Genomic DNA, 25,918 nt, shown 5'->3' on the forward strand with positions numbered 1-25,918 from the left:
GAATATTAATCAGGACGGATGCTGTGCTTTGTGTTTAGAATGTGCAGGTCCGTTATAGGACGCTGTATGGAACGTGGGCTGTTGTTCCCTCGTCCCCACACTATAGCCGTGGCACGTGATGGTGCACAGACAGTAGCAGCCCTGCTGCAGAGGGTTCGAGTCTGATTCATGATTCCACCCTGACTGAAGGGTTTTAGTTCTTTATAAATCCTTGTTGTTGTTGTTGTTTCTTGTGCAGGTTCTTCAGTGACGGCTCAAGTACACGATGGCTGAGCTCAGTCCCGAGCTGTTCTCCGAGCAGGAGATGACCTGTTCCATCTGTTTGGACCTGTTCACCGAGCCCGTGTCCACGCCGTGCGGTCACAACTTCTGTCAGGGCTGCATCGGGGGTTACTGGGCCTCCAGCGTGGATTGCACGTGCCCGCTGTGTAAGCGACCCTTCGGTGAGCGGCCCGAGCTCTGCATCAACCGGGTGTTCGCCCACATCGCCCAGAAGTACAAGGAGATACGCTACAGCATGATCCCGCCACCCATCAAACCCAGGCAAAAGATCCCCGCACCCCCCGACGCCACGTCCCTCATCACCGCCGGTAAGCTGCAGGTCCTGTGTGACGTGTGCAGCGGCAGGAAAGAAGAGGCCGTCAGCTCGTGTCTGACCTGCATAGCATCCTACTGTGAGACCCACATCCTCCCTCACCGCCAGAACCCGTTTTATGCCACGCACCGGCTCCTGGACCCTCAGGAGGCCATGAGGGGCCGAACCTGCCCGGAACACGGCCGCTTACTGGAGGTTTACTGCCGTACAGAACAGCGCTGCATCTGCACCATCTGCGTCCTGCAGGATCACCGGACCCACACCACCGTGTCCATACAGACCGAACGCGCCGCCAAACAGGTCAGAGTCTGGGTGATTAACACTGTATGGCCAGAAGTATGTGGACACCTCACACAAGCTCATTAGACATTCTAGTCCTGAGTTACTGTCTGCTTTGTGTCTATAACAGCCACCTCTCTTCTGGGAAGGCTTTCCACATGATTATGGACTGCCTGTGGGAATTTTTGCCTATTTGTGAGGTCAGAAGCCCCGGCTTGTAAACAAAGCCCCAGTTCAGTGGGTTTTTGTGCAGATCACTACAAATTCTCCACAGTAAAATAATTAAACTCCACTTTATGATGAGGTTTAATTAAGTTAGAAGCATTTAATTCATTCTATATAACTGATTGCACACAACTGTTAGGAATGCTGATCTGTGTAGTTCAGATAATCAAATCTTTCTCTTTGGTGTAATAAAGTGAGTTTATATGAAGCACCCAGGACCTTCCATTGTTGCTTGACAGGTCGATAGCACCACTGGGGATTCAAACTGTTGATCTTAGTATTAGTGGATTACAGTCATTTACTGCTACGTCACCAAAAACTTTTATGAATTTATTATTAGGGTTTTATAACAAACTCCCTTTGCTCTGGTTGATAGTGGAGGATCTTTAAACTCTTTAAACTGATATTTTTATCGTGTTTTTGATTATTTTGGGGTTGAAAGAATAAACCTGGTCTATCAAACAGTACAAACCAGCTCAGTCTCTTAATTGTGGTTGGTTTGGATCGTAATAGAAACTATAATTTGTCTTTGGAAATTCCCCAAAAACATTTTCTTTAAGAATTAATAGTAAATTATTGATAAAATAATGATTATTGTGTAGGAATGTTTCAATAACGTAAGTAAGCGCTAGTATAGATAGATAGAATCGATTCGTTAAAATGAATCGTTTACATGAGTCGATTCAAACGAGTGAATTTTATTTATTTTAAAAATCGGACATTAATACTAAAAAGTTCACTCTTAAATCTGATGAAGCAACACTTAAACATTTAATCATCACCTAAAATCAGTTCCTCTGATTATTTATCTGCTTTCTGTGCAGTTTGTTCCTCGATGTTCTGATTTGTTAGATGTAAACGATTCAGGAACTGATTAGCTAAACGGTTTTAACCTCGAACTGTTTTTAAATGTCAGAAAGTGCAAATATTTTAGCTCAGAGCTCTAACTGTGTCTGAACAAAGATGTTTTCTGTGTTAACACACCTCACACGACATGTTAACACCATTGTAAATCTGCTATTTTAGCTAAGCTAACGCCCTGAGGCTCGTCCGGTCACGCTAACACACACAAAACCTGAACTTCTGAGATTTTATTACTCTAACATAACAACCCACAAACCTTCTGTGTTTTAATCATTAATTTATTCAACTGTTTGATATTGTATATAATCCCTAAATCATATATTACACGTTTATTTATAAATGTGATCAGTAATGTGAATTAACATTAACAGCAGCGAGTGAATCAGCTCTCTGCTACAGGAAAGGGCCTTCCCCAAACTGTTGTCACAAAGTTTGCACTGATTTCTTTCCTTCACTGTACCCAATTCGGATATACTCAATTCCCAGTAGCGAGTCTAAGAATTCTTAAAGAGTATAAACATTTTTGGAAGATCACACTATTCTCCCTGTATTCTTCCACCGCTCATGCTTGCGCCTCTGCCAGACAGTAGGGGTCGCTGACTTTACTGAATACAAAAAAAGGTTTATTTAGAATAAATATACAGTTTTATTTTGATTCATTTCCGCTTTGATTGGCAGCTGGGTGGCACACTTGGTACTGTAGTGCTGCAAAGCTTCAGGGTCTTTAGAATGTGGGTTTGATCCTTTTTACTGGTGACTGTCTGTAAGAAGTAAGGTATGTTCCTCCTGTGTTCAAATGGGTTCCCTCTGGGTATTCCAGTTTCCTCCCTACTAGCTCAATCATGCAGAAGGTGGATTAACTGGTCTAAATTACACCCAGGTGTGAGTGAGTAGGTTAGCAAGTGAGTGAGTGTGATGCCTTGTGATGGATTAGTGTCCCATCCAGGCTGTATTTCTGTTCCCGGGTTCCAGGTAACACAGCACCCACCATGACCCTGACCAGTATGAAGTGGGTAGTTTGTTGTCTCATGTAGTTCTTGTTATGTTTTGTTTTTGCAGAAGATCCTGGGTAAAACTGAACTGGACATTCAGAAGTCCATCGAGAGACGAACCCTCCACCTCACCGACCTCAAACAGAGACTGCAGTACCTGAGAGTGAGTAACTTAAAGCTGCAGTACCTGAGAGTGAGTAACTTAAAGCTGCAGTACCTGAGAGTGAGTAACTTAAAGCTGCAGTACGGAACTTTTGGGGCGTTCGGTCAGCCATATGTCTGGGAGTGTTGCAGGCAACCAACCTACGAGCTTTAAGCTTTGTGAACACACTACACTCTCTGTACTCCTCCACCACTCGTACTGATGTCTCAACCAGCCAGCAGGAGGCGCTGTTACAGCAGCAGTAGAGGTCTGACTGCTGAGTGCACTGTATATAATCAGTTAAATACATTAAACTATGAATTGTTGTTTTTCAGAACTACGCTCAGACGGAGCTCTCGGCGGTGGAGCTGGTTCTCGCTGACATCACCCAATCGGTGGAGAGAATCCGGAACGAGCTGGTGGGCGGGATCGAGGATAAACAAGAATCCGTGATTGGTCAAGGAGAGCAGCTCGTATCACAGTTGGAGGGGGAGCTGAGCCAACTGCGGGAGCGCAGGGCTCGACTGGAGGTTCAGGCCACGTCAGACGACCACATCGGGTTCCTGAAGGTGAATACAGGACGTTTTGTTCCTCATCAGTACTGATAGAGGGCGCTAGAGTCTCCCAGCAATCAGGTCCCAAATCTGTGTAACGAGATTCTGCCGTGACAGGCCGGAGATAAACACACTCACACTCTAGAGCAGCTCATTGTTCCAAAAATATATGGACACACCTGCTAATTATTACATTCAGGTGTTTTAGCTTCACCTATTGCTAACAGGTATTAAACATTTTGGGGAAGAACCTTTTAATTCCAGTGTTACCGTGTTACCTTTGTTAAAAGAGCCATAACGACGTGGTTTGACCCGTTTGCACCTCAAAACCACAGAACACCAGCGAGCTCCTCTCATCCAGCATCAGCACCTGATCTGATAAATGCTCTTTTGACTAAACAGGCACAAGTTCCCACAGATATACTCCAAAATCATGTGTAAAACCTTTCCAAAAGATTACCAACAGCTCCACATGAGCACCACGGTTTTGCTCAGGTGTCCACACATTTTGAGTGGTATGGTGCAGCTGGCGGGCGTGATGATTCACGTCCTGATGGATTTTGGAACACTCCTGCTGACGCGGTTCTTTTGTTGGTTTTGTGCCTGCAGTGCTTCGATGAGCTGACCACGCCGTACCAGGACTCGGGGAACCAGGCTGAGGATCCCGACCTGGAGCTGCACTTCTCTCTCGGGGAGGTGAAGAGCGCGTTAGGGGAGATACGAGAACGACTGAACGACATCCACATGGGGGGGGTTCACTACCGCCACTCAGGTGAGTCCGTTAGCATTACCGCTGCAGTGTGTTGCGCCTATAAAAGGCAACTAACAGAGTTCCAAAGAGGCCAAATGTAATTCTTCTGAAGGTTAAAGGTTCCGGTTCTCTGTCTGATCGATGGTGGATGAACGTGGTGGATGTTTGTGGTTTCTGTGTTTCAGTCTCGGCGCTGCCAGAGTCGGAGAGCATGATAAGTGTCAGATCCATGAAAAAAAGAGAATTTTCATTCAGAGGTGCCATTATTATATTTATTTATATTTAATTTATATAATAAAGAAAATTATTCACTCGTCTGTCCATTTTCTTCTACCGCTTCTGCTGGCACCCTGACCGGACAGTAGGAGTCGCTGTTGCAGCAGCAAAGAGGTTAAACCTTATACAGCCCTCCCACCATCAGACCCACCGGTTGGGTCTCTTGAGACCCCTGATGTGCTAGTGCACAAGGCTGCTGCACCACCCGAGTGGCCCGCTGATTACTATTTTTTAGGCAGATTAAGATTTTTAAACTGTTTAATCTGGCGGAGGAGATTCCTCATAATGGGTGATAATGGAGATCAGTGCGTGACTCTCCGTGCGCGATACGGATCTCCATATAAATCTGCCCGGTGCAGGTGAAAAGAAGTGGTCGGGACTAAACGTGTGTTTGTTATGGGGTAAATAATAAAGTAATAAAAATAATAAACATATAAAAGTTTATGTATGATTTATTCTTTCGTCCTGTAGATCTTCGGAAGCCGTCAAAATCAACGAGTGAGTTTTTATTTATTTTCTGTTTCTGTTTCCTTTATACTTTTATTTTTAAGAATCAGAATCAATTAATTGTAAATAAATGATTTAAATTTATCTGCTTTCTCTTTCAGGTCACAAAAAGGTGAAAGTTTATTTTGGTGAGTTTAATTTTACTTTATTTACATTTCAAGAGCAACAAAATGTAGAAAATAAAATTCAGCTTTTATTTAATTAGCCACACGAACACAAAACAGTCGGTCGTGTTTGCGGGAGTCACATGGAGCTTAGTGCGGCTCTCTGTGGGAGCCAGAAACTAGCGGGTGATAATAAGTGGTGTGGTGACCCGGCTCTCCTTGATCAGATCAGGGGTTGTGCAAGTGGCAGCAGGTTCATAATCAGGAATTGGAAATTATTAAATGTGGAGATAAAGGGAAATAAAGGAATTATGTCCTTAATGTAAAAACTAGGAGGGGCGTCCACATACTTTTGTCCTTGGTGTGTTACAGTGTAGCTTAGTTCCTTCCACCTCTGGTATCTGTTGATGATTCTGATGTTTTGGTAGAATAGCGCCCCCCTCTGGCTGCCACCCTCACTCACTGTTTTACCTCCTCACGTGTATCAGGTGGAAGTTTCTCCACCAGGGGGAGCCAGTGTGACTGCAGTAGTAGTTGTGGTGGCGGTCGGCGACTCCGTTTCTCAGGGTTTGTTTCTCTGTAGAGGACGTGGCGCTGAACCCGGTGACGGCGTACCCGTTTCTCATCCTCTCGGTCGACAGGAAGCAGCTGAAGCGCGGTGAGAAGCTGCAGTTCTACAGGAACAACGTGCAGCGCTTCGACGTGTGGAGCTGCATCACTGCTAAAGAGGGCTACGAATCAGGACGCCACTACTGGGAGGTCAGAGGTTCCCACAGTTCCACTCCAGGATTCTTCTGGACTTCAGTATCAGTCTCTCGTTCATTGTGCACTGTGTGGCCAAAAGTATGCGGACACCCGGCCATGAGCTCGTTGGGCATCTCATCACACAACCTTGTGCTTCAGTCACACCTGAACACACCACAGTTTGGGGAAGGACCTTTCCTGTTGTGGACGGCTGGTCTGGTTTGATGAACACCTTTGGGATGAATTAGGACTAACTGCTCTTTTGACTGAATGGTCACAAATTCCCACAGACACGCTTCAGTTTTGTGTAAGTTCTTTCCAGATGTTATAGCTGGTCAGGTGTCCACATACTTTTGGCCATGCAGTGAATGTGTTAAAAATACTTTATTATTGTTTACTGTTTTGATTTCTGACATCAAAGTGTTTTTATTGCTCTTTGATCTTTATTTTTGATTTGTTTACCTTTGATTGAAGTTCGGCTGATGTTCACCTGTGCAGGTAAACGTGGGCGACAACAAGGACTGGAAGGTGGGCGTGGTCCGAGACTCCGCCCAGAGAAAGGGTTTGTTCGACATGAGCCCCGATAACGGTTACTACGTTCTGTGGTGGAGCACCAATCACCTGCGAGCGCTGACAGCCCCGCCCCTGGGGAAGGTGAAGGTGACGGGGCGGCTCAGGCACCTGGGCGTGTACCTGGACTGCGAGGAGGGAACCGTCATCTTCTACAACGCCAAATCAGGCTCAGAGATCTACAGCTTCTGTACGGACGGCGGCTTCAGCGAGAGGATGTTCCCCCTGTTCGGTACCGCAGACAAAGAGGTTCCGCTGGTTCTGCCCAACGGAACCACGCACGGACCGGACTGAACCCGGACTCGACGAGGGTCTCTGTGCAGCGCCATCGATCAGCCAGCAACCTCATAACTGCAGCATTGACGCCCTCTGCTGGCTGATCGATGGCGCTGCACAGAGACGGGGGATAAAGGAGATCAGTGCGTGACTCTCCGTGCCAGATACGGATCTCCGTATGAACCTTCAGTGTGCAGCAGTAGAGGTGAAACACAACTAGGGAAATAGATATGACTAATTTTGGGAAGAAATATAAATATAAAGCAAGTTTGAGGCACCAAACAGGAAATTAAGTGTTAAAAAATCAAGATAATGAAGAACTGAAGATTATTTATTTAATAATAATAATAAACACTAAACAATAAATAAATAATTTTACTCTCCGAGTGTGAATTTGTACTTGGTTTGATATTAAAATTGCTGGATTTGTTTTTCTTTGTTCTGGTTTTAAGGTGCAGAATTATTCTGTAAATAAAAGATCAAAGAAAATTAAATAATTGTTTTTATTTATTAAAATATTCTGCAGATTTTTTGGCCTCCTTGGGGGTCAGTTTTTGCTCCTCCTGATCGCTTTGTGGTGGGACGGTGGGGATCTACCTCGCAGTCTGTACACCAGCACGTTCTGAAGAACATCAGGAGAGGGTTTGCACCATAGGGTGCACCTGGTTATTGATCCTCTGTTCCTTTGCAGCAGAACTTTGGTTCTTGGTTGAGAAATATTGGCATCACAAACCTCCTGTGCTGTGCACCGTTTATTCATCAATCAGTTCTGCTCAGACTGCCCGTCCCTGCTGCTATACAAGGGTTGTGTGTGTGTGTGTGTGTGTGTGTGTGCAGGAAGAAAGAGTCGAGTGAATAAAAACAATCCCCAATGTCTTTATTTAGTTCATTTTACAGTAGTCACTCAAAGTAGCTGCCTTGAGGTTTTTTTCTTTTTTTTCTCTCCCGGTTTTAAATCCTCGTCCTCACTGATCCACACAAACGAGAGAGAGAGAGAGACGACACAAAGAAAAACCCGACAAAAAATCAACATCAAAAACAAACAAAACACCCCTGAAGAACCGAAACGAGGGGAAATTTGGCAAAAAGGTTCCAGTCACGTGACTGATGATGATTGGAGTGGAGGTTTGATCTGATGGGACGAGAGGAACCGATAATGATTTATTTGATATGATCTGGTATTTACTGCTACTCCTCATCACATCAGCACACGCAAATCTGCTGCAGGAACCAAGAACTCCTGCAGGAACCATGAAGGGAACCGGCGGGACGAGGAGTTCAAACGTCACATCGATCCTCAGTGATTATGTACTGAGATTAAAGCTGCGATACGTAACTGTACGTGTTTTGGGACGTGACTCCACCAGAACCTCACATACTGGATGTAATAACAACTGGCTGCTTAGCACAGGAGTCTGCCATGTTTGCATTTGAGAAAGGTAGAAGATTACACTCAGGGCTGCAGTACGAGGGTAAATCATTCGATTTTTTTTAATCAGAACTGAAGATCCTACAGACTCGTGTTTACTGTGGACTCATGCAGTTCCATCATTCACCACCAGATGCCGCCAAATTCCAGGTAATGATTGTATTAAAGCGTCCAGCATGAAATTCATTCTGCTTCAAACCAAAAACCATCTGATTACTGCTAAATATTAATATTTTTATATTTCTAACCTTAATTAAATAGTTTTGTTTTCCAGCAGTAAAGTTTACATTTGCTGTAGCGACTGTAGAACATTTTATATTGTTTATACTTTATACCGAGACCACTGGACGTTCAGCTCTACACACTCCTCTGTGAGGTGCTTGCAGTAACATACGTTCACCAGAGAGGTCTCCAAATCCCCACAGTTACATACAGCAGCTTTAATCATCACAGCAACAGACGCTACAACCCAATACAGAGCGTCAGATCGGACCAGACTACGTTAACGTAGTGACATTTCTCATGCAGAATCTGAAGCTCAGTTAGGATCTGGTTACAGAAGCTAGTAACTGGGTATCGGATCGCTGATCTCTGTTAGCGCTGCGTCCTTGTGGCAGAATTTAAACCAATAAAATCCCCAAAACAAATGTAATAAACTAACGTGACCTGGAGAGGGTCGGACCCTGTAAACAAAAACCGCAGACAAACGATTCGGTTCAACTGCGAACGGTACACTGTGTTCCGCCGACGATCAGCCGAGATACGCTTGATGTTTGAAGCTACGTTAGCCTCGTACCTCCTAAACAAATCTGCACGCGTGCTAGCAGAACGCTGCAATACCATCATCATCCGGTAGGGGGCAGTAAAGCATGTGAATGAAGCTAACGACACTTCTTTATCTTAATTACAGCGCAAATGAAGTGCCGTGCCATCCTGCCAGTAGAGGTATTAGGGCAGTGATCTGCCCCCTAGTGGACACGATGCCACAGTACTGAGTTCTGGATGAGAACTGAATGTTGTTGGCTTGGAAACGGCGATATGAGCTAAAGGCTCACGTATACGTCGTACATCGTAGGGTATACGGTATAACGGCATCGCCGCCTGATGAGGATCCCCACAGCGCCTCAGTAAACCAGGAGTGTGAGAGAGTCCGCGGGTGTGAGGGATGGTTTTGGGTTCACATCTACCAATCAGAGCCACTGGGATGAGGGAGGGAGGGAAGGGGTGCCATGGCGTTAAATTAGCAGCAGATCAAACGTATACGTTTAAAAAGAAGCGTCCTAAATGAGCGGAGTATCTGATAACATCACCGTGGGGAGTTCTGCGCGTCAGATTCAGCGAGGAGTCGACGCCCTGAAGGTGACACGGCACGGCGGCGCCGATCAGATGCTAACAGTAGGATATGATATGAGCAGCAGGATGTGATACGCTTGTATAAACGCTAATCTAAATTTGCCCAGCGAATACTGAACACGATTTGAGACACGCCCCAGAGCAGCTTCGATTTGGGATGCGACCCGATTGTTTTCTTTATTTTTTTTATTAAACATGATCCCGACCAGGAAACGGAGGCGCTCGAGCGATTAAACGGGGGGTTCGGAGGGGTCGATAGCAGCTTGGAGTACCTGCGCGGCTCTGAGCCGTGGATCGGCGGGAGCAGGACGTGTTTCAATAACCAACAAAAACAAGCGGTGACGTCAGAATAATAAAGAAAGGAAGGGCGGATCCCCGTCACCTGATCTTCTCTCTCTCCTTCAGTGCAGTGTTGGTTTAAAACTAAACTCTGATACGGATTCGGGCGGAACGTCCCCCCCCCCCGGGTGCCTATTCCCGTCCCCTCCACCCGGCTGTGTCCTAATCCACAGGTGAACTCTCATACCTGGCCAATCAGGGACGGAGACGGGACCGGAATGAGCGGCACGAGAGAGGAGACGCCACGGTCCAAAAGGAAAACACAGGAAAAAAAAACTATCCACACCCTGTCAAGCAAAACCACACCCGCCGGAGAAAACCACACCCGCCGGAGAAAACCACACCCGCTGGCGTTAACCACGCCCGTCGGAGCAGACCCCACCCGCTTTAGGCTCAGACTTGTAACAGCGAGGTTGACGGAAACGGACGGCTCACGCCCAATCAGAAATAAGATACGTTAACACTGTTTACATCACGCACGCACACACACACACACACACACACACACACTCCCGCACCAACACCAGCCCAGCCTGGCACCGCCGGCCCCGCCCTGGCACCACCAGCCCACCAACGGCTGGCATCGACTTGTTTCTTTGTTTTTTGGAAGAACCGCAGGAGTGATGGATACATTCAGTGTACACTACACTAAAGTGTACACTAGGAAGGAAGGGAGGATGGATTTGGGGCAGAGCCGGACGATCAGGGCTGGGCTGCTGGATTATTTGACAGTAACACACACACACACACACACACACACACACACACACACACACACACACACACACACACACACACACACACACACACCAGATACTGAATATGTACATGCTTGTTCGAGTGTCCGTTCACAAATATTCGGGATGAAGAACTGCAGCAATAAGGTTTGGTGATTGGTGGATCCCCGCCGAGTCCCCGCCCCCTCCCCCCCCCCCGGTGGGTGTGGGATGCGTCTCATTCCGTTTGGCTGTAGTGTGGCCGCAGGGACGATCTTAGCTGTTCTTCAGCAGTCTGTCGTCTGTGTCGGCGGGGGGGAGGCCGCAGGAGCGCAGGTCCACCGTCTGCATGGCTGCGCACCGCCGCAACATGGCTAGAGACTGCGCCGTCACCTTCACACAACCTGCAACACACACACACACACACACACACACACACACACACACACACACACACACACACACGTGTGTATTAATACAGACAAATCAAAACAACCTGCGCTAGGATTCTGGAAGTGACTGCAGGGATTTGGTCAGTTCGGCTATTACGGCTCGTCTTCACAGTCAGCATTCCAATTCACTGCAGCTTTTCCTCCATCGCGCTTCACAGCCGGATGGTCGATGTGCCAAGAGAAGCGTACAGCAGCTTACTGTTACTACAGATATCAAGTGTCCACAGCTGCAGGGTCCACGGGTGGTGTGCTTTACACCACTCCAGCCAACATGAGTCTCCTGATAAACACTTCTTATGTTTGTTGCTTTCAGAGGCAGTTTGGAACACTGTAGTGAGCACTGTGGCTTCCTGTGGCTTCACCGCCGAGTCGTTGTTGCTCCTGGATGTTTCAGCTTTACAGTAACAGCACTCGCAGTGAGTAGGAGCAGATGCAGTACGGTACAGAATGTCTGTGTGTGTGTGTGTGTGTGTGTGTGTGCACATGTGTGTGTGTGTGTGTGCACATGTGTGTGTGTGTGTGTGTGCACATGTGTGTGTGTGTGTGTGTGCACATGTGTGTGTGTGTGTGTGTGTGTGTGTGTGTGTGTGTGTGTGTGCACGTGTGTGTGTGTGTGTGTGTGTGTGTGTGTGTGTGTGTGTGTGTGCACATGTGTGTGTGTGTGTGTGTGTGTGCACATGTGTGTGTGTGTGTGTGCACATGTGTGTGTGTGTGTGTGCACATGTGTGTGTGTGTGTGTGTGTGTGTGTGTGTGTGCACGTGTGTGTGTGTGTGTGTGTGTGTGTGTGTGTGCACATGTGTGTGTGTGTGTGTGTGTGTGTGTGTGTGTGTGTGTGTGTGCACATGTGTGTGTGTGTGTGTGTGTGTGCACATGTGTGTGTGTGTGTGTGCACATGTGTGTGTGTGTGTGTGTGTGTGCACATGTGTGTGTGTGTGTGCACATGTGTGTGTGTGTGTGTGTGTGTGTGTGTGTGCACATGTGTGTGTGTGTGTGTGCACATGTGTGTGTGTGTGTGTGTGCACATGTGTGTGTGTGTGTGTGTGTGTGTGTGTGCACATGTGTGTGTGTGTGTGTGTGTGTGTGTGTGCACGTGTGTGTGTGTGTGTGTGTGTGTGTGTGTGTGCACATGTGTGTGTGTGTGTGTGTGTGTGTGTGTGTGTGTGTGCACGTGTGTGTGTGTGTGTGTGTGTGTGTGTGTGCACATGTGTGTGTGTGTGTGTGTGTGTGTGTGTGTGTGCACATGTGTGTGTGTGTGTGTGTGTGTGTGTGTGTGTGTGTGTGTGTGTGTGCACGTGTGTGTGTGTGTGTGTGTGTGTGTGTGTGTGTGTGTGTGTGCACATGTGTGTGTGTGCACATGTGTGTGTGTGTGTGTGCACATGTGTGTGTGTGTGTGTGTGCACATGTGTGTGTGTGTGTGTGTGTGTGCACATGTGTGTGTGTGTGTGTGTGTGTGTGTGTGTGTGCACATGTGTGTGTGTGTGTGTGTGTGTGTGTGTGTGCACGTGTGTGTGTGTGTGCACATGTGTGTGTGTGTGTGTGTGTGTGTGTGTGTGTGTGTGTGTGTGTGTGTGTGTGTGTGCACGTGTGTGTGTGTGTGTGTGTGTGTGTGTGTGTGTGCACATGTGTGTGTGTGTGTGTGTGTGTGTGTGTGTGTGTGTGTGTGCACATGTGTGTGTGTGTGCACATGTGTGTGTGTGTGTGTGTGTGTGCGCGTGTACCTGTGAGGTTGATGTGGACGAGACTCTCCTTCAGGGGGGAGAACTGGGACGTGAGGGTTTGGATGGTTTGGTCGGTGATCTGTGCACACTGACTCAGGTCCAGCTTGGTGAGGTGAGGGAGGAACTGAACCAGCAGCTTCGAGGCCGTGTCAGTCACTTCCAGGCCAGCCAATCGCAGCTCTGTCACGTTCTGGAACCGCCCACCTTTGGTGTCGGCTACACACACACACACACACACCACACACACACACACACACACACACACACACAGTGAGATCAATCAGGTCACAAATAATAATAATTAAATAAACAGATTTATCAGGCACTTAAAGAAGAAATGAACCTGTACATGAGCGCCCCCTTGTGGAGGCTTTACGTTACACCTGTAAACCACAGTGGGACCAGGTTACCACCACTTTCATTAATTAAGTTTATTTTGTTTTGTGTTTTATGTTGAATTTTATGTTTTGATTAATTGGATGAGTTGTTTGTGTTGCCTGGGTCGCTTAAAAACAAGTAAAAAAGCCTGGTGTAGTTTACCGTGTCCAATTAATTATGAAACGTTCCAGTATGATCGAGTAAGCGGCGGCGTAACGATGCGCCCTGATGCTGAATACGTAGCGATGTGCGCGCTGAAGATGTACGGTGGTCTGTACGTTATTAGACCTGCTGCAGTCGCACAGTTTGAACACCAGAGGTCGCCGTTACTCACGGTAACTCGGAACGTATACAAGCACTAACAGGATTTAGAATGAATCAGTACTTTGCTGTGCACACATGTTTACATTAAATGACGAGGATAAACATCACTTAAAAGCCACTTTATTAGGAACACTAATAAACGTACATCTTTCTCAGGCAGTTCTCCAATCAGCTGGTCATGTGACCTCAGCACCTTCACATCAACCCTCAGAATGAAGGAACGATTCCATCGGAGTGAGGTCGAGCGTGGGACAGTTGTTGCTACCAGACAGGCTGGTTTGTACTGAGATTTTGGCTATAACAGTCTAGAGCAGGGGTATTCAACTAAAATTGAAAGAGGTCCAGTTAGAGAAAATTTCTTGAAGCAAAGGTCTGGAATGTTTAACTATATATACAGTATATATATATATATAGCATTTAGCAGACACTTTTATCCAAAGCGACTTACACAATGAGCAACTGAGGGTTAAGGGCCTTACTCAGGGACCCAACAGTGGCAACTTGGTGGTGGTGGGGCTTGAACCGGCAACCTTCTGTTTATTAGTCCAGTACCCTAACCACTGAGCTATCACTGCATAACATATAATATATACAGTATATTGATATATATTATATATGTAGCCTAGTAGTTGTATCAACATCTGCATGTAATCAGTAACTGATTACTGATTGTTTATTAGGATTATAACGTCATGTTTTACACTTTGGTTACATTCATGACAGGAACGGTAGTTATTCATTACACAAGACTCATCAGTTCACAAGTTTATATCCAACACAGTCATGGACAGTTTAGTGTCTCCAATTCACCTCACTTGCATGTCTTTGTAGTGTGGGAGGAAACTGGAGCACCGAAGGAAACCCATGCAGACACGGGGAGGACCCGGACCAACCCCACCTTATCAAACCTTTCTCTTATCAAATTAGGAGAAAATAAAAATAAATTGTGCTCCAGTGGGAAGTAAGAACAGAGATGAGTCTCTCCATCACGGATTAAATGCTGTAATTTCGCTGTACACGTTTCTTTTTTGGAGAGCGCTATTTGTCTCCTGTCTCACTCGTCTTTTCTCAACTTTCTCCGGCACGGTCGTCTGTATCTCTCCCTTCGTTCGTTCTACGTTCGCTATCTTTCTTTTTCTTTCCACCGTCTTTTCACATGTAACTCGCCTCTAACTCTCTCATCTGTAGAGTTGCAGTGTTTACCGACTGGAATGCACAGACTTGATTGGCTGAGTGGTGTCACGTGATCTCTGGTGTCTGTGCGTTTTCTCATCCACTAAACCGCTACCGTAAATGGTACAGAAGCTGCGCCGGTTAAAATAGAAGCGCTCCGTCAGGTTTCAAATCCTAACTTTCTGTTTTGGCTGTAGGTCCAGGTCCGTATGGGACAGCTTCTGGGTCCGGACCCGGACCGCGGTCCGCCTGTTAGTGACCTCTGGTCTAGAGTATATACAGCAGAGTTTGTGCAGAATGGTTTGAAAAACTAAAAAACATCCAGCGAGCGGCAGTTCCACAGATGGAACGACTACGCCGACACAGACCCAGATCTGTACAGAACCAGGACGTTCTGAGAGCAACGAGGGTTTGGTGTTCCTAATAAAGTGGCCAGTAGATGAGACGAGTAAATATATGGACGCCACCGGTTTGGATACTGTTCCATGTACAGGTAATCTTAGAGAGTTTCTGAGGTTTGAGCAGAGCAGTCGTACTTGTAGCTCAGTCTAATGGTTTCAAACTAGCCTTATTTATACGGACACAGAGAAGTCATCAGCAGGAGCCGATCCTAACAGAAAGAGGAGGGCCACAGAGTGACGGAGGGTAAACTGTGTTATGAACTTTACAGGAGGATGAGGTGTGGCGTGATACCTGTGTCAGAGGTGGGCGGGGCCAGGAGTTCTTTCAGGTGAGAATCCTTCAGGTCCTCGACTCGGCTCAGGTCCAGCAGACGCAGACAGGGACAGACCGTCTGGCACAGGGCCGACACGGACGCCCACGGACATCCCGAAATGTTCAGCTCGCACAGACCTGAGAGAGAGCAGAGTCAGGGGATCAGATCTGAGCGAGAGGGAGAGTACGAGCGGTCTGGCGCTCAGATCTGGAGTAAGCACGTGTCGTACCCTGTAATCGGTTGATGAGCCACATGAGCTGCTTTTTGGAGATGTTGGTGTAACCCAGGTTGAGGGAGACGGGCTGACGGCGGATGATGCCGCTCAGCATGGGGGGGGTGATGGACCTCTGCCGGCTCAGGTCGATCTGAGTCCACAGGCGCTTGTCACAGCACCTGAAACACACACACACACACACACACACACACACACGTAATGAGCCAATTGGAGCTGAGGGGTCTCAGAGTGCAGTAGCAGCCCCTCATGCAGTCGCCACCACCGACCAGCAGGGGTCACACTTACACCAATGATAAGTAACCCAGGTTTAGTCGCTGTGTTTCCCCCCCTACAGACACACAGCCTGTCACCTGTCTGTGTAGGCGCACGGACGGTCGATAGCAGAGCTGGACTGGAACTCGAGAACACAAGGGTCACCGTAAGGTACAGAGGACGTTCTGAGTTACAGTGAGTAACAGCGACATCTGGTGTTCAAACCGTGCAATTGCAGCAGTGTGTTTTAATGCCGCGCCACCCAAGTGCCCACGGTAACTGTATACCAATAACGGCCGCGGCATCTACGAGTCCCCGCTGGTTTGGATGTTGAGACCAGCTGACGAACCCTCGCTCAGACCAAATTGGGCGACAACATTATACTGATTCACGAATGTAAACGAAGGTGACGTTCTTACCAGCGACTCCACGTCCTGCAGACCCTCATGCAGACACACAGCTGCTTCTGACTGAGGTGCTGGAACACCCGGAGCCAGACGTCGCGCGGCAGGACGTGCGAGGCGCCGCTGTCCAGCAGGAGGCAGTGCGGCTCGGGGCACGCCGGAGGGGGGCGCACCAGGTGCCGCTCCATCTGCGGCGTCCTGGGCGAAGAGATCATGGAGAGATGGGACGCGATACGGGACGCCGGATTGGCCAGGATGGAGGCGCCGTTCCCTCCGTTCAGCGTCCCTCCCCATGCGGTGGGCGGCGCCGTGGAGGTCTGTTTGGTTCCCGAACGCGCTTTGCCGGCGCGGCTGGATTTGTTGGTCTGGTGCCGGTGGTTGGAGTTGGTGCTGCCGCCGCTGTTGTTGGTCTTGGCGTTCTCCTTCTCCATCCTCGCCCGCCCGTTCCTGGACACTTCCTGTCCGTTACTCCGCTTGGACACGCCCTCCGAGTGGCCGTGCCCGAGGGAGGTTTGATGCTGACTGGAGGAAAGCGGTGAGGGAGAGGGCGGAGTCAGGAGCCCAGGTTTCCTGTTCTTCTCCCCGCCGGTGACGTCCTCATCCTCCATCTCGGTCACGATGGTGGATTTGCGTCCGCGCGGCGCGTTTTCGGATCTCCGGCGCTGCTGCTGCTGCTGCCGGGTCTCCTCTGACGCCGTGTCGTGGTCCTGCTCGTTCCCCGTCCTCTCGCCCTCCGAGTCCTCGCTGGCGCTGAACCCGAGCTCGGCCAGACGCCGGTTCCTCTCTCGCTCTCGTTCTTTCTCCCGCTCTCGCTCTCTCTCGCGTTCCCGGGCACCGTAGCCTGTCGCCGGCGGGGACGGCGGTTCCGACGTGGCCCCCGGGGACCCCGAGTCCGAATCGGAGTCCGAATCGGAGTCGGACTCGGAGCTGGAGGACGAGGAGGACGAGGAGGAGTCTCTGGTGCGCTCCAGCAGCTGGCACATGCGCTTGAAGCGCTCCAGTTTCTCGCGGTGATGGGAGCGCTGGTCCTGATTAGACGCCGAGGATGGAGGCTGCGTCGCCGCCGTACCACCGGCTGAGCCTTGGCCTCCGGATGAAGAGTTCGGCCCGTTGGTCTCGGCCGAGTCCGGCTTCTGTTTCTGACCGAAAATAAAAAAATAATCAACACGAGCTGAAAGTAAACGTTCCCCTCATCAAGCTAGCAAGTAACGGAAGCGAATAGCTAGCGATTTAGCATCGGCGCATTCTTAATTTGGTAAGAGACCTGTGGTGACTGATCTGCTGTCAGAGAGTGTAATGGCATAAAAACTATTACAAAAATATTTGGACACCAAAAGCTTATTAAAAAAGCTTTCCAGACGATTTCTTGCTGGCTGTCCACATACTTTTGGTCACAGAGTATCCAAACTGTGTTGCTGGTAGATGCTGTATGATGCTGTATGATGCTGTACGGTGTATCGTACCTTTTTCAGATGCTTCTCTCGAGGACCTTTCATCTACAGAGGAACACAAACATCATGAGAAACCAACCAGCAGCATCTAGCAGATCTGAGGTGGTCTACTGGGCTTGATATCATTAACCCCCCCCCACGTTTAGGTATGATAATAATGAGCGACTCCCGGACCTTTTTCTTGGGGCCGCTCTCCTGAGACACCTCCTTCTCCTTCTCTTTCTTGCGTTTCTGGCCGTCCTGTCTGGGCTCCTCGGTCGGTGCCGGTTTCTTCTTGCTCGGTGGAGGATCGTCCGTGAGCTTCCAGCGCCCGACTTCACCGTTATCCAAGCGTCTCTTCCCTAAACCGTCACCGTCCTGAGGAGGAACACGAGTTACAGGGTCACCAAAACGCCGGGACGCGCTCGGTACGGACATCAGAACGTCCGGATGAGTTCAGAGTTCCTTCACACTAAACCGTGGGTGCATCCGAAACACTAACCCACACATCTATCAAGGTTCTTCGGCCTCTAGCACGCCGGCTAACGTCTCCCTCCGTGTAGCAAAAAACGCTTAAACCGTCCCTGACTCCCCGATTTACAGATAAACCCACACTCGTGTAATTACACCTTTATACACATTACACAACGAGAATTTATATACAGTACCAGTCAAAAGTTTGGACACACCTTCCCTTCAGTGGTTTTTCTTGATTACTTTTATTTTCTACATTGTAGATTAATACTGAAGACGTCCAAACTATAAAGGAACACGTATGGAATTATGTAGTGAACAAAACAGTGTTAAACAAACCAGAATATGTTTTATATTTTACCAACTTTACCTCTCCACAGCACAACTGATGGTCTCAAGCACATTACAAAAGCAAGAAATTCCAGAAATTAACTCTAGACGAGGCACAAACGTTAATTGAAAAGCGTTCCAGGTGGCACCTCATGAAGCTGATTGAGAAAATGCCAAAAAGTGTGCAAAGCTGCCATCAGAGCAAAAGGTGGCTATTTTGAAGAATCTAAAATATAAAACATATTCTGGTTTGTTTAACACTGTTTTGTTCACTACATAATTCCATACGTGTTCCTTTATAGTTTGGACGTCTTCAGTATTAATCTACAATGTATAAAATAAAAAATAATCAAGAAAAACCACAGGAATGAGAAAGTGTGTCCAAACTTTTGACTGGTACTGTACATGTGAGAGGAACTCTGTTGGTTGCTCCGCACTGATTCGTCCGCCGCATTTGTAGTTCTTTGTGAGGAGAGTCGTGCCGCACTGAATGCTGGGATTGATCTTCAGCGCTGAGGAGGCGTCGGGCGCTCCCTCGTCATTCAGTCGGATCGTCACTCAGAATTAAAGCGCCTCAGTAGGAGCATTTTGAGGGAGCTAAGGATTTAGACACGCCCTCTTCTCGGGAGTGTAGGATCATGGGTTTCACACAGACTCGTTTTCGGACAGTGGGTAGGTGGAGTGGGGGTAAGGGTCTCAGGTCTCACCTTGCTGGTTTTACCCTCTTTGTGGCATTTGGGACACTCCCAGCAGTTCGGGATCTCATCGTTAATGATGCCCTCCGCCTTCCCCATCTGCACACACACACACACACACACACACACACACACACACACACACACACGCATGAGCATCACACTCCTGGTCTCGGTGTACGCCGAGGTTCCTCCTCAGTCAGGTGTGAGGGTCGGTGATGAGATGTTCGGGGTGGACGGACCTTCAGGCAGCTGGGGTGGATGATCTCGTTACAGATGGTGCACTCCATCAGAGAGAGGCTGAACTTCTCCTCCTCCGACTCCACCGTGTCCTCCTTCCCTGCCTCTCCACACGCGAAACACACGGCCGTGTGAGGGAGCACCGGCTACACACACACACACACACACACACACACACACCAAAACAAAACGTCAGAAAACCTTTCCATTACTAGTCCAGTACCTTAACCACTAGGCTACACCTGCCCTATATAACCTCTATGTCATGAATCTACACAGTCATCACTTTGTGATGGTTGGCTGCACAGACGGGTCAGTTTACGTGCTGACCTGAACCCCGTTGAGATGTTGTGAAGGATCTTAAACGGGCAGTCGGTGCTCAAACGGCCTCTAACGTCCCGAATTAAAGCAATTTTGAACAGATGTATTTATTAATTAGGATTTTAACGTCATGTTTCACTCACACGGACTCGGGGAGAACATACAAACTAGAGACAGAAAGGACCAGGACCGCTCCACCTGGGGATCGAACCCAGGACCTTCTTGCTGTGAGGCGACAGTGCTACCCACCGAGCCACCGTGCCGCCCAATTTAGCAAAAAAATAGTGCCAAAAGGGCTTTGACTTATTGACTTAGAGGTTATATAGGTGTTGTATAACCTTCATCCATCACTGACACGTTCATATTAAAACAGTTTCCTCATGTTGTTCTCGTCTTAAATAAGATCTGAAACATTCAGTGTAACACATTTTAAACATAGGCGGAATCAGGAGGGGGCAAATACTTTTTTACAGCCGCACTAGTGTGTAATAACGTCCTCAGATGAGTGTGTGTGTGTGTGTGTGTGTGTGTGTGTGTACTCACAGCGGTGCACTGTCTCAGCAGGCACGACTGCTTCATGCGTCCCGGGCCCCCGAACTTCTTCATGTCCTTGCAGAAGTGACACTCTCCACACTCGGAGCGCATGCAGGCCTGACAGCGCCGGCAACGGGTACGGCGCCGCCTCGCCCCCCCCAGAGCCTTACTGCCCGACATCACCTTTACACTCTGTACACACACACACACACACACACACACACACATAGAAAACACATCACACAACACGGTCATGATCCACCACACCCACTAAAACCACCTGCCTAATACTGTGTAGATCCCACTTCTGATCTTTCAGAGGGGTCTCCTGTGGGTTTTGGCACCAAGACGTTAGCAGCAGATCCTGAAAGATCCTGTAGGTTCTTCTGTAGGGCCTCCACGGATCAGACTTGTTTGTCCAGCACATTTGGTTGGTTTGGAGGTTGTGTCACCACCTCAAACTCTTTCACGTTCCTCAAACTGCTCCTGAAGAACCTGAGCGGTGCAGCACGGGCGCATGATCCACTGACATTATTGAACACTCTTACCATGACAGGGTGAACACATATTTGATAGGAAACAACCCTCCTTACTGAATCCGGGCTTGTGACCTGCACTGAAAGCGCACCGACCAGTGCACCTCACAGTGGCTGGGCTGTTTGACCACCGAGACATCGTCTGACCGCTGACATTCAAACCCCGGATCTCAGAGGTAGTGAGACGGTGTGTTTTACCGCTACAGGACCTAAGCGCACTACATGTGAGCAGACAGCGGACGTCACTGTTGCAGCAGTAATAAGGAGAACCCCAATCCAACCTTCCCTCCCTCAGACACTAACAGTTGAGTCCAGTTTTAGCTAGAAGGACTGGAAGTTAAAATAAGCTTCTTATCCCAACCACTGCAGAGACCTGGATGAGTACGAGCGGTTCCACCCACAGACAAAACTGGAGTGTCTGAAGGAACAAAGGCTGGAGCGCCTCCTGCTGGCTGGATGATGTATCAGGAGCGGTGGAGGAGTACAGAGAGTGTAGTGTGTTCCTCCGTACATTAAAACTCTCTGGAAGAATCCACCAATCTTGCTGTCTGGTAAAAAGATGTGGTCAGTGGCTTCATGTGCACTTAAGGACCTGTTGTACATGTCTGGAGGTTCGATATAATCCGAATGCCCGTGGCGAACATCAGTGTGCACACAGTGTAAACAAACCATAAGCAACGCTACACTGGTGTGTGATGATAAATAAAACGTTTGTTTATCACGTGGGAGTGCGCGGCTGTACGTTTCACCTTCTTCTGTCCACGGAGGAGAGAGTTCACGTCCGCCGGCTGATCGGAGATGAAAATAGCTGGAGCATGAATTAATTATTCAGCTCATACAGCCACGATCAGATCAGATCTAGTTAAAGATAACTGACGGAATTAATGAATCGGCGTTTATATTTACTGTAGTGGGTCTGAATCAGAAATAAACAAACTCTAATCAATCAATTAGTTCATTAATCATTAATCAATCTGATCAGCGTTAGTGTTCGGATACACGGTTCATCATCCATAATTAATCTCACTGCCTCGGGTTCGAACCACATTCACCACTGAGGAGATGATGGATGTGGTGTGAGGTCAGAGCTCTGTTTAACATGATATACATACACTATATGTGAGAAGGCGTCTTACAAGACTGTGGGAATTTGTGCCCGTTCAGCCAAAGATGACAGCATTTGTATTTGTACAGCTGGGCACTGATCGATCAGTTGATGTTCCGGTTCATCCCAGAGCTGGTGAGTGGGGCTGAGGTCAGGGCTCTGTGCAGGACACTGGAGTTTCTTCATGTCTTTATAGAGCTGGAACAGGAAAGGGCCTTCCCTAAACTGATGCAGGACACTTCAGTAGAACTATATACTGCCTGTAGGTCAGGATTATGATGTGCAGAAAAATAAACTGCAGATGAATAAACGCTGAGTCACAGAGCAGTGAGAGATTCTACTGCTGCACCCTGATATACCCCCTCACCCACCACCCTTCTGTGTATATATACTGGTCTATACACATGCACTGTGTGGATATACAATTACTGACTGTACACCGAGTGTTACTCCTCTCTACTTCTTCCATCCATTCCTAGAAAGCATCGCTTATTGGATTCCAGCTGCACAGATGATCTGGTGTAACACGGCTACACTCACCGGAACAGCACACACTAGCATGTCACTGTCAGTAATTGTATATCAACCAGGTACATGTGTATACTGAATAGTAGAAGTAGCATCAAACGCCCTATGAACGTTCATACGAGAAATATACGAGCATTTGTGTCTTGTGTTTATCTTGTGTATTGTTTGCAGTCTTTAAGATGTCTATTAGTAAAATAACATAATGCAAATCCAAATCTGAAGCAACAGTTTAGGGAAGGCCCTTTCCTGTTCCAGCATGACTTTCCCCTGTGCACAAAGAGAGATCCATGAAGACATGGTCTGATAAGTTTGGTTTAGAGGAACTCCAGCGACCTGCCCAGAGCCCTGATCTCAACCTCCATCACTAAGCACCTTGTTTATTTACATTTAACATCAGTGCAGCCTTGATCCTGGGTGTGGAGGACTTAACTACTAGAATTAACTACTATATAAACAGCAACACCACATCACTAATAAATCTAAAATAAACACTTCTGTGTTCCTTGGAGGAACACGCAATTCAGAATCTCCTGGACAATCCACACAATCACAGTTAAGTGTGTGGTGATCCGGATCTACTTCATCAGACTGGGAGTTGTACAAGTGGCAGCGGACTCCTAATCGAGAACTGGGAATGACTAAACTGGGAGATGAAAGGATCTGTAAACTCAGACATTTGCTTCAGTCAGATTACTGAGGTGTGTGTATAACGTCAGTGGGAGGATTATTTCCAGCGTAATATGATTTCCCACTTCCATTTAAGTCTAAAGAGTAGAAATTAAAAAATGAAAATAAAACGAGAAAGCAGAAACGAAACCTTCTAAGACAGAAATAAATCGACTGGCTAAAACTAAGATTAGAATTAGATTAGAAATGTGCAGCTGCAGAACGAATTTCACTTTTACTTTATCCTCTCATCGCTTTCATTCTGACCTTGTACCGTTATTAATAATGTTATATAATAAATTATATATGTTATATAAGAAATACTTCCTTTCTACAAGCAAACTCTGCACTCTGATTCAATCCATGACCAAAAGTAAACACCTAATACGTCATGAATGGATTTGATTATGCCCGTCACACCAAATCATTTAAACAGCCGTGTAATCTCTGGACAGACATGGACTCAACTGCTGTTACTGTGAAGTGAAAACATCTAAAAGCAATATCAGTTCCACTGTGAAGCCTAAAGCACAAGCAATCACTACTGGGTTCCAAACCACCCTAGAAAGCAATTCTAGTTCACAGTTCTGGTTTCTGTGACCACCCGTAACACTAATATCACCATGTATAATGACGAACCACTCCACGTTTAGACCCTAAAGAAGTAAAAACACGGTATCTGGCAGTGATGACAACATGTAGGTCGCATAAAAGATTCCAGACCATAATAAATAGAGTTTATTTCTTTATGGTTTGTGCTTATTTGCTCCAAAGTGGGATTAACACAAGGTAATCTTTATAAAGATTCAGAATTACTGAATTTGTAAAATGCTGACTGCAATGAAGACCTGATTGCCCCTCACCAATGCTCTAATGGATAAATGTAAACAAATCCCAGCAGTCATGATTCTAAATAGATAAAAAGCCTCTCAAGTACCTGTGTTTAATGCATTTACTATTGTTGTATGTGCCTATTAATGTTGACTATTTAAGGTTAGGGTTATTCAATTCACAGCACTTTGTTCCTCATTAGGACTGATCAAATAATTAATTTAGGATCTTATTTTAGTTAAAAACATACATGTAATATAATTAAAATGTATCTTATTGTTAATAGAACTTCCCAGCCTGGGTTACCTCAGCGTTAGCCTATTAGCCTCCTACGAAATCTGAGTGTCATTTGGAACAAAATGAAACAACACAGCTAATATTAAAACAACCCTAAATATTTGTAAAATTATTTCAACAGGTAAATGCACTATGGTGTTTGTAATAAGATATGATTTAAGGGGACAAATGCAACCATTTTGACGGCTAACATGAGCCACACACCCCATCCCGATGCGCAACACAGTGTGTTTAAGGTTAGCTTAGCTGGAGTTAGCTTAGCATAGGTTAGCTTAGCACAGGACAGATTTAGCCCGCAAATTGTGATAAAGCAGTTCATATATGATCTTCCCTCATACAAATGTATTTAATTAATGTATAAATTGTGTAAAATGACATTCTGGTGAAAATAGAAGTTCACATTAAAAAGAAAAAAATAGCTTTCTGTGTGGTCATGTTAGCTAAAACAATGGCTGCGTCCCTTAACGCATACTACGCTACTAACTAGTATGCCAAAATAGTATGGACGCTACAGTGATGTTACTATTTTTGCGTACTATTCAGTAGGTTAGTACGCGTGCTGGGACGCAGCCCACGCTATGCTGGTGTAAAAGGATGGTTGGTTTAGTCTATCGATCCAAAGCTTGTTTAAAAAAATAAAAATAAAAGCTTTATAAATCATTATACGCATCTCGTGAATAAATGAACGATCACTTACCTGTGATTAGTGCTGAGTCGCATGCTCCTGAGTGGCGCATTAGAAATATATATATTTATTTTTTTGCAAATAAAATTAATATTTGCTATTAAGATGGAGAGGAATAGAGGGATTGCTTCCTTGTTTCTTTTTCTCCCCTTCCTCTTTCTTGTCCTCTTACATGTATTCTTGCAAATACAAAAACAAAAAAAATAAATAAAAAATCCCAATCAGAACAATCTGTTCTGCTTTAAATGGTTATAATGCACCAATAATAATCATCCGATTCATGCAATCATGCACAGAAACAATTACTATCAATCCCACACCGCAGTTACAGCCTAATACCCAAACCCATCACCCCCTAATCTCGTGTAATTCACGCCTTTATACACATAAAACTGCTTATTTAATTTGCATTCTCTCCAAAAATCCCGATCAGAATGAAGCACACGGCTGAAGTGAACGTGCTTCCTATTGTTCTCCACATTTCTATTGTCTAAATCGCATCTGTAAATCAAAATCCGCCTTGTTCTCAGATCATGTCGAGTTCTTTCTGTTACACTTCTACACCATCCCTCTTGCAGCGCATACAGAAGACGCCATCAGGCTCCATTTCTGCCCCAAAAAATGAAATAAATAAATAGAAAATAAAACACGGGGGAGGGGAAAGCTCCAGAACACGCCCGTTCGCTGACGTCACAGCTAAGCTTCATGGGAAATGTAGTTTGTTCAGTAGCGCGGACTACAACAGTTACACAGCGAATACACACGATGACGCGTGCACCAGTACTGCATTCATTCTGACCACTTTATTAGGAACAGCAAACTTCTGCCACTGTTCTGTTGCACAGTACCCTGTAATACACTTCATTCTTAATCTGTTC

At 46.8% G+C, this 25,918-nt stretch overlaps 2 protein-coding genes across 4 annotated transcripts; one reads left to right on the forward strand and one right to left on the reverse strand.

Annotated features, from left to right (window-relative positions):
• The first annotated feature begins 265 nt into the window (after window positions 1-265).
• Window positions 266-6,964, forward strand: LOC134303587 (E3 ubiquitin-protein ligase TRIM58-like). Its single transcript, XM_062989041.1, has 9 exons — window positions 266-895; window positions 3,023-3,118; window positions 3,433-3,666; window positions 4,261-4,423; window positions 4,588-4,659; window positions 5,150-5,176; window positions 5,287-5,313; window positions 5,873-6,048; window positions 6,532-6,964. Exons 1-9 carry the CDS (start codon window positions 266-268, stop codon window positions 6,895-6,897), a joined length of 1,791 nt encoding a protein of 596 aa, XP_062845111.1. The 3' UTR covers window positions 6,898-6,964.
• A 3,959-nt stretch (window positions 6,965-10,923) lies between these two features.
• On the reverse strand, window positions 10,924-25,262 carry zgc:158376 (uncharacterized protein LOC100101643 homolog). 3 transcript variants are annotated; one of them, XM_063009235.1, is made up of 11 exons: window positions 25,053-25,262; window positions 20,402-20,584; window positions 19,540-19,683; window positions 19,310-19,396; window positions 17,994-18,176; window positions 17,832-17,864; window positions 16,384-17,507; window positions 15,707-15,870; window positions 15,456-15,614; window positions 12,888-13,103; window positions 10,924-11,120 (listed from the first exon to the last, which is right to left on the reverse strand). In XM_063009235.1, the coding sequence occupies exons 2-11, from the start codon at window positions 20,570-20,572 to the stop codon at window positions 10,993-10,995; spliced, it is 2,409 nt and encodes an 802-aa protein (XP_062865305.1). In that variant the 5' UTR covers window positions 20,573-20,584; window positions 25,053-25,262; the 3' UTR covers window positions 10,924-10,992. The 3 variants fall into 3 exon arrangements, with proteins under 3 accessions (XP_062865305.1, XP_062865304.1, XP_062865303.1); XM_063009234.1 differs by lacking the exon at window positions 25,053-25,262 and having other exon boundaries at window positions 16,384-17,501; window positions 20,402-20,892; XM_063009233.1 differs by lacking the exon at window positions 25,053-25,262 and having other exon boundaries at window positions 20,402-20,892.
• Window positions 25,263-25,918: the final 656 nt, after the last annotated feature.

This window comes from Trichomycterus rosablanca, chromosome 2 (assembly GCF_030014385.1).
Source record: "Trichomycterus rosablanca isolate fTriRos1 chromosome 2, fTriRos1.hap1, whole genome shotgun sequence".
Lineage (NCBI taxonomy): Eukaryota > Metazoa > Chordata > Actinopteri > Siluriformes > Trichomycteridae > Trichomycterus > Trichomycterus rosablanca.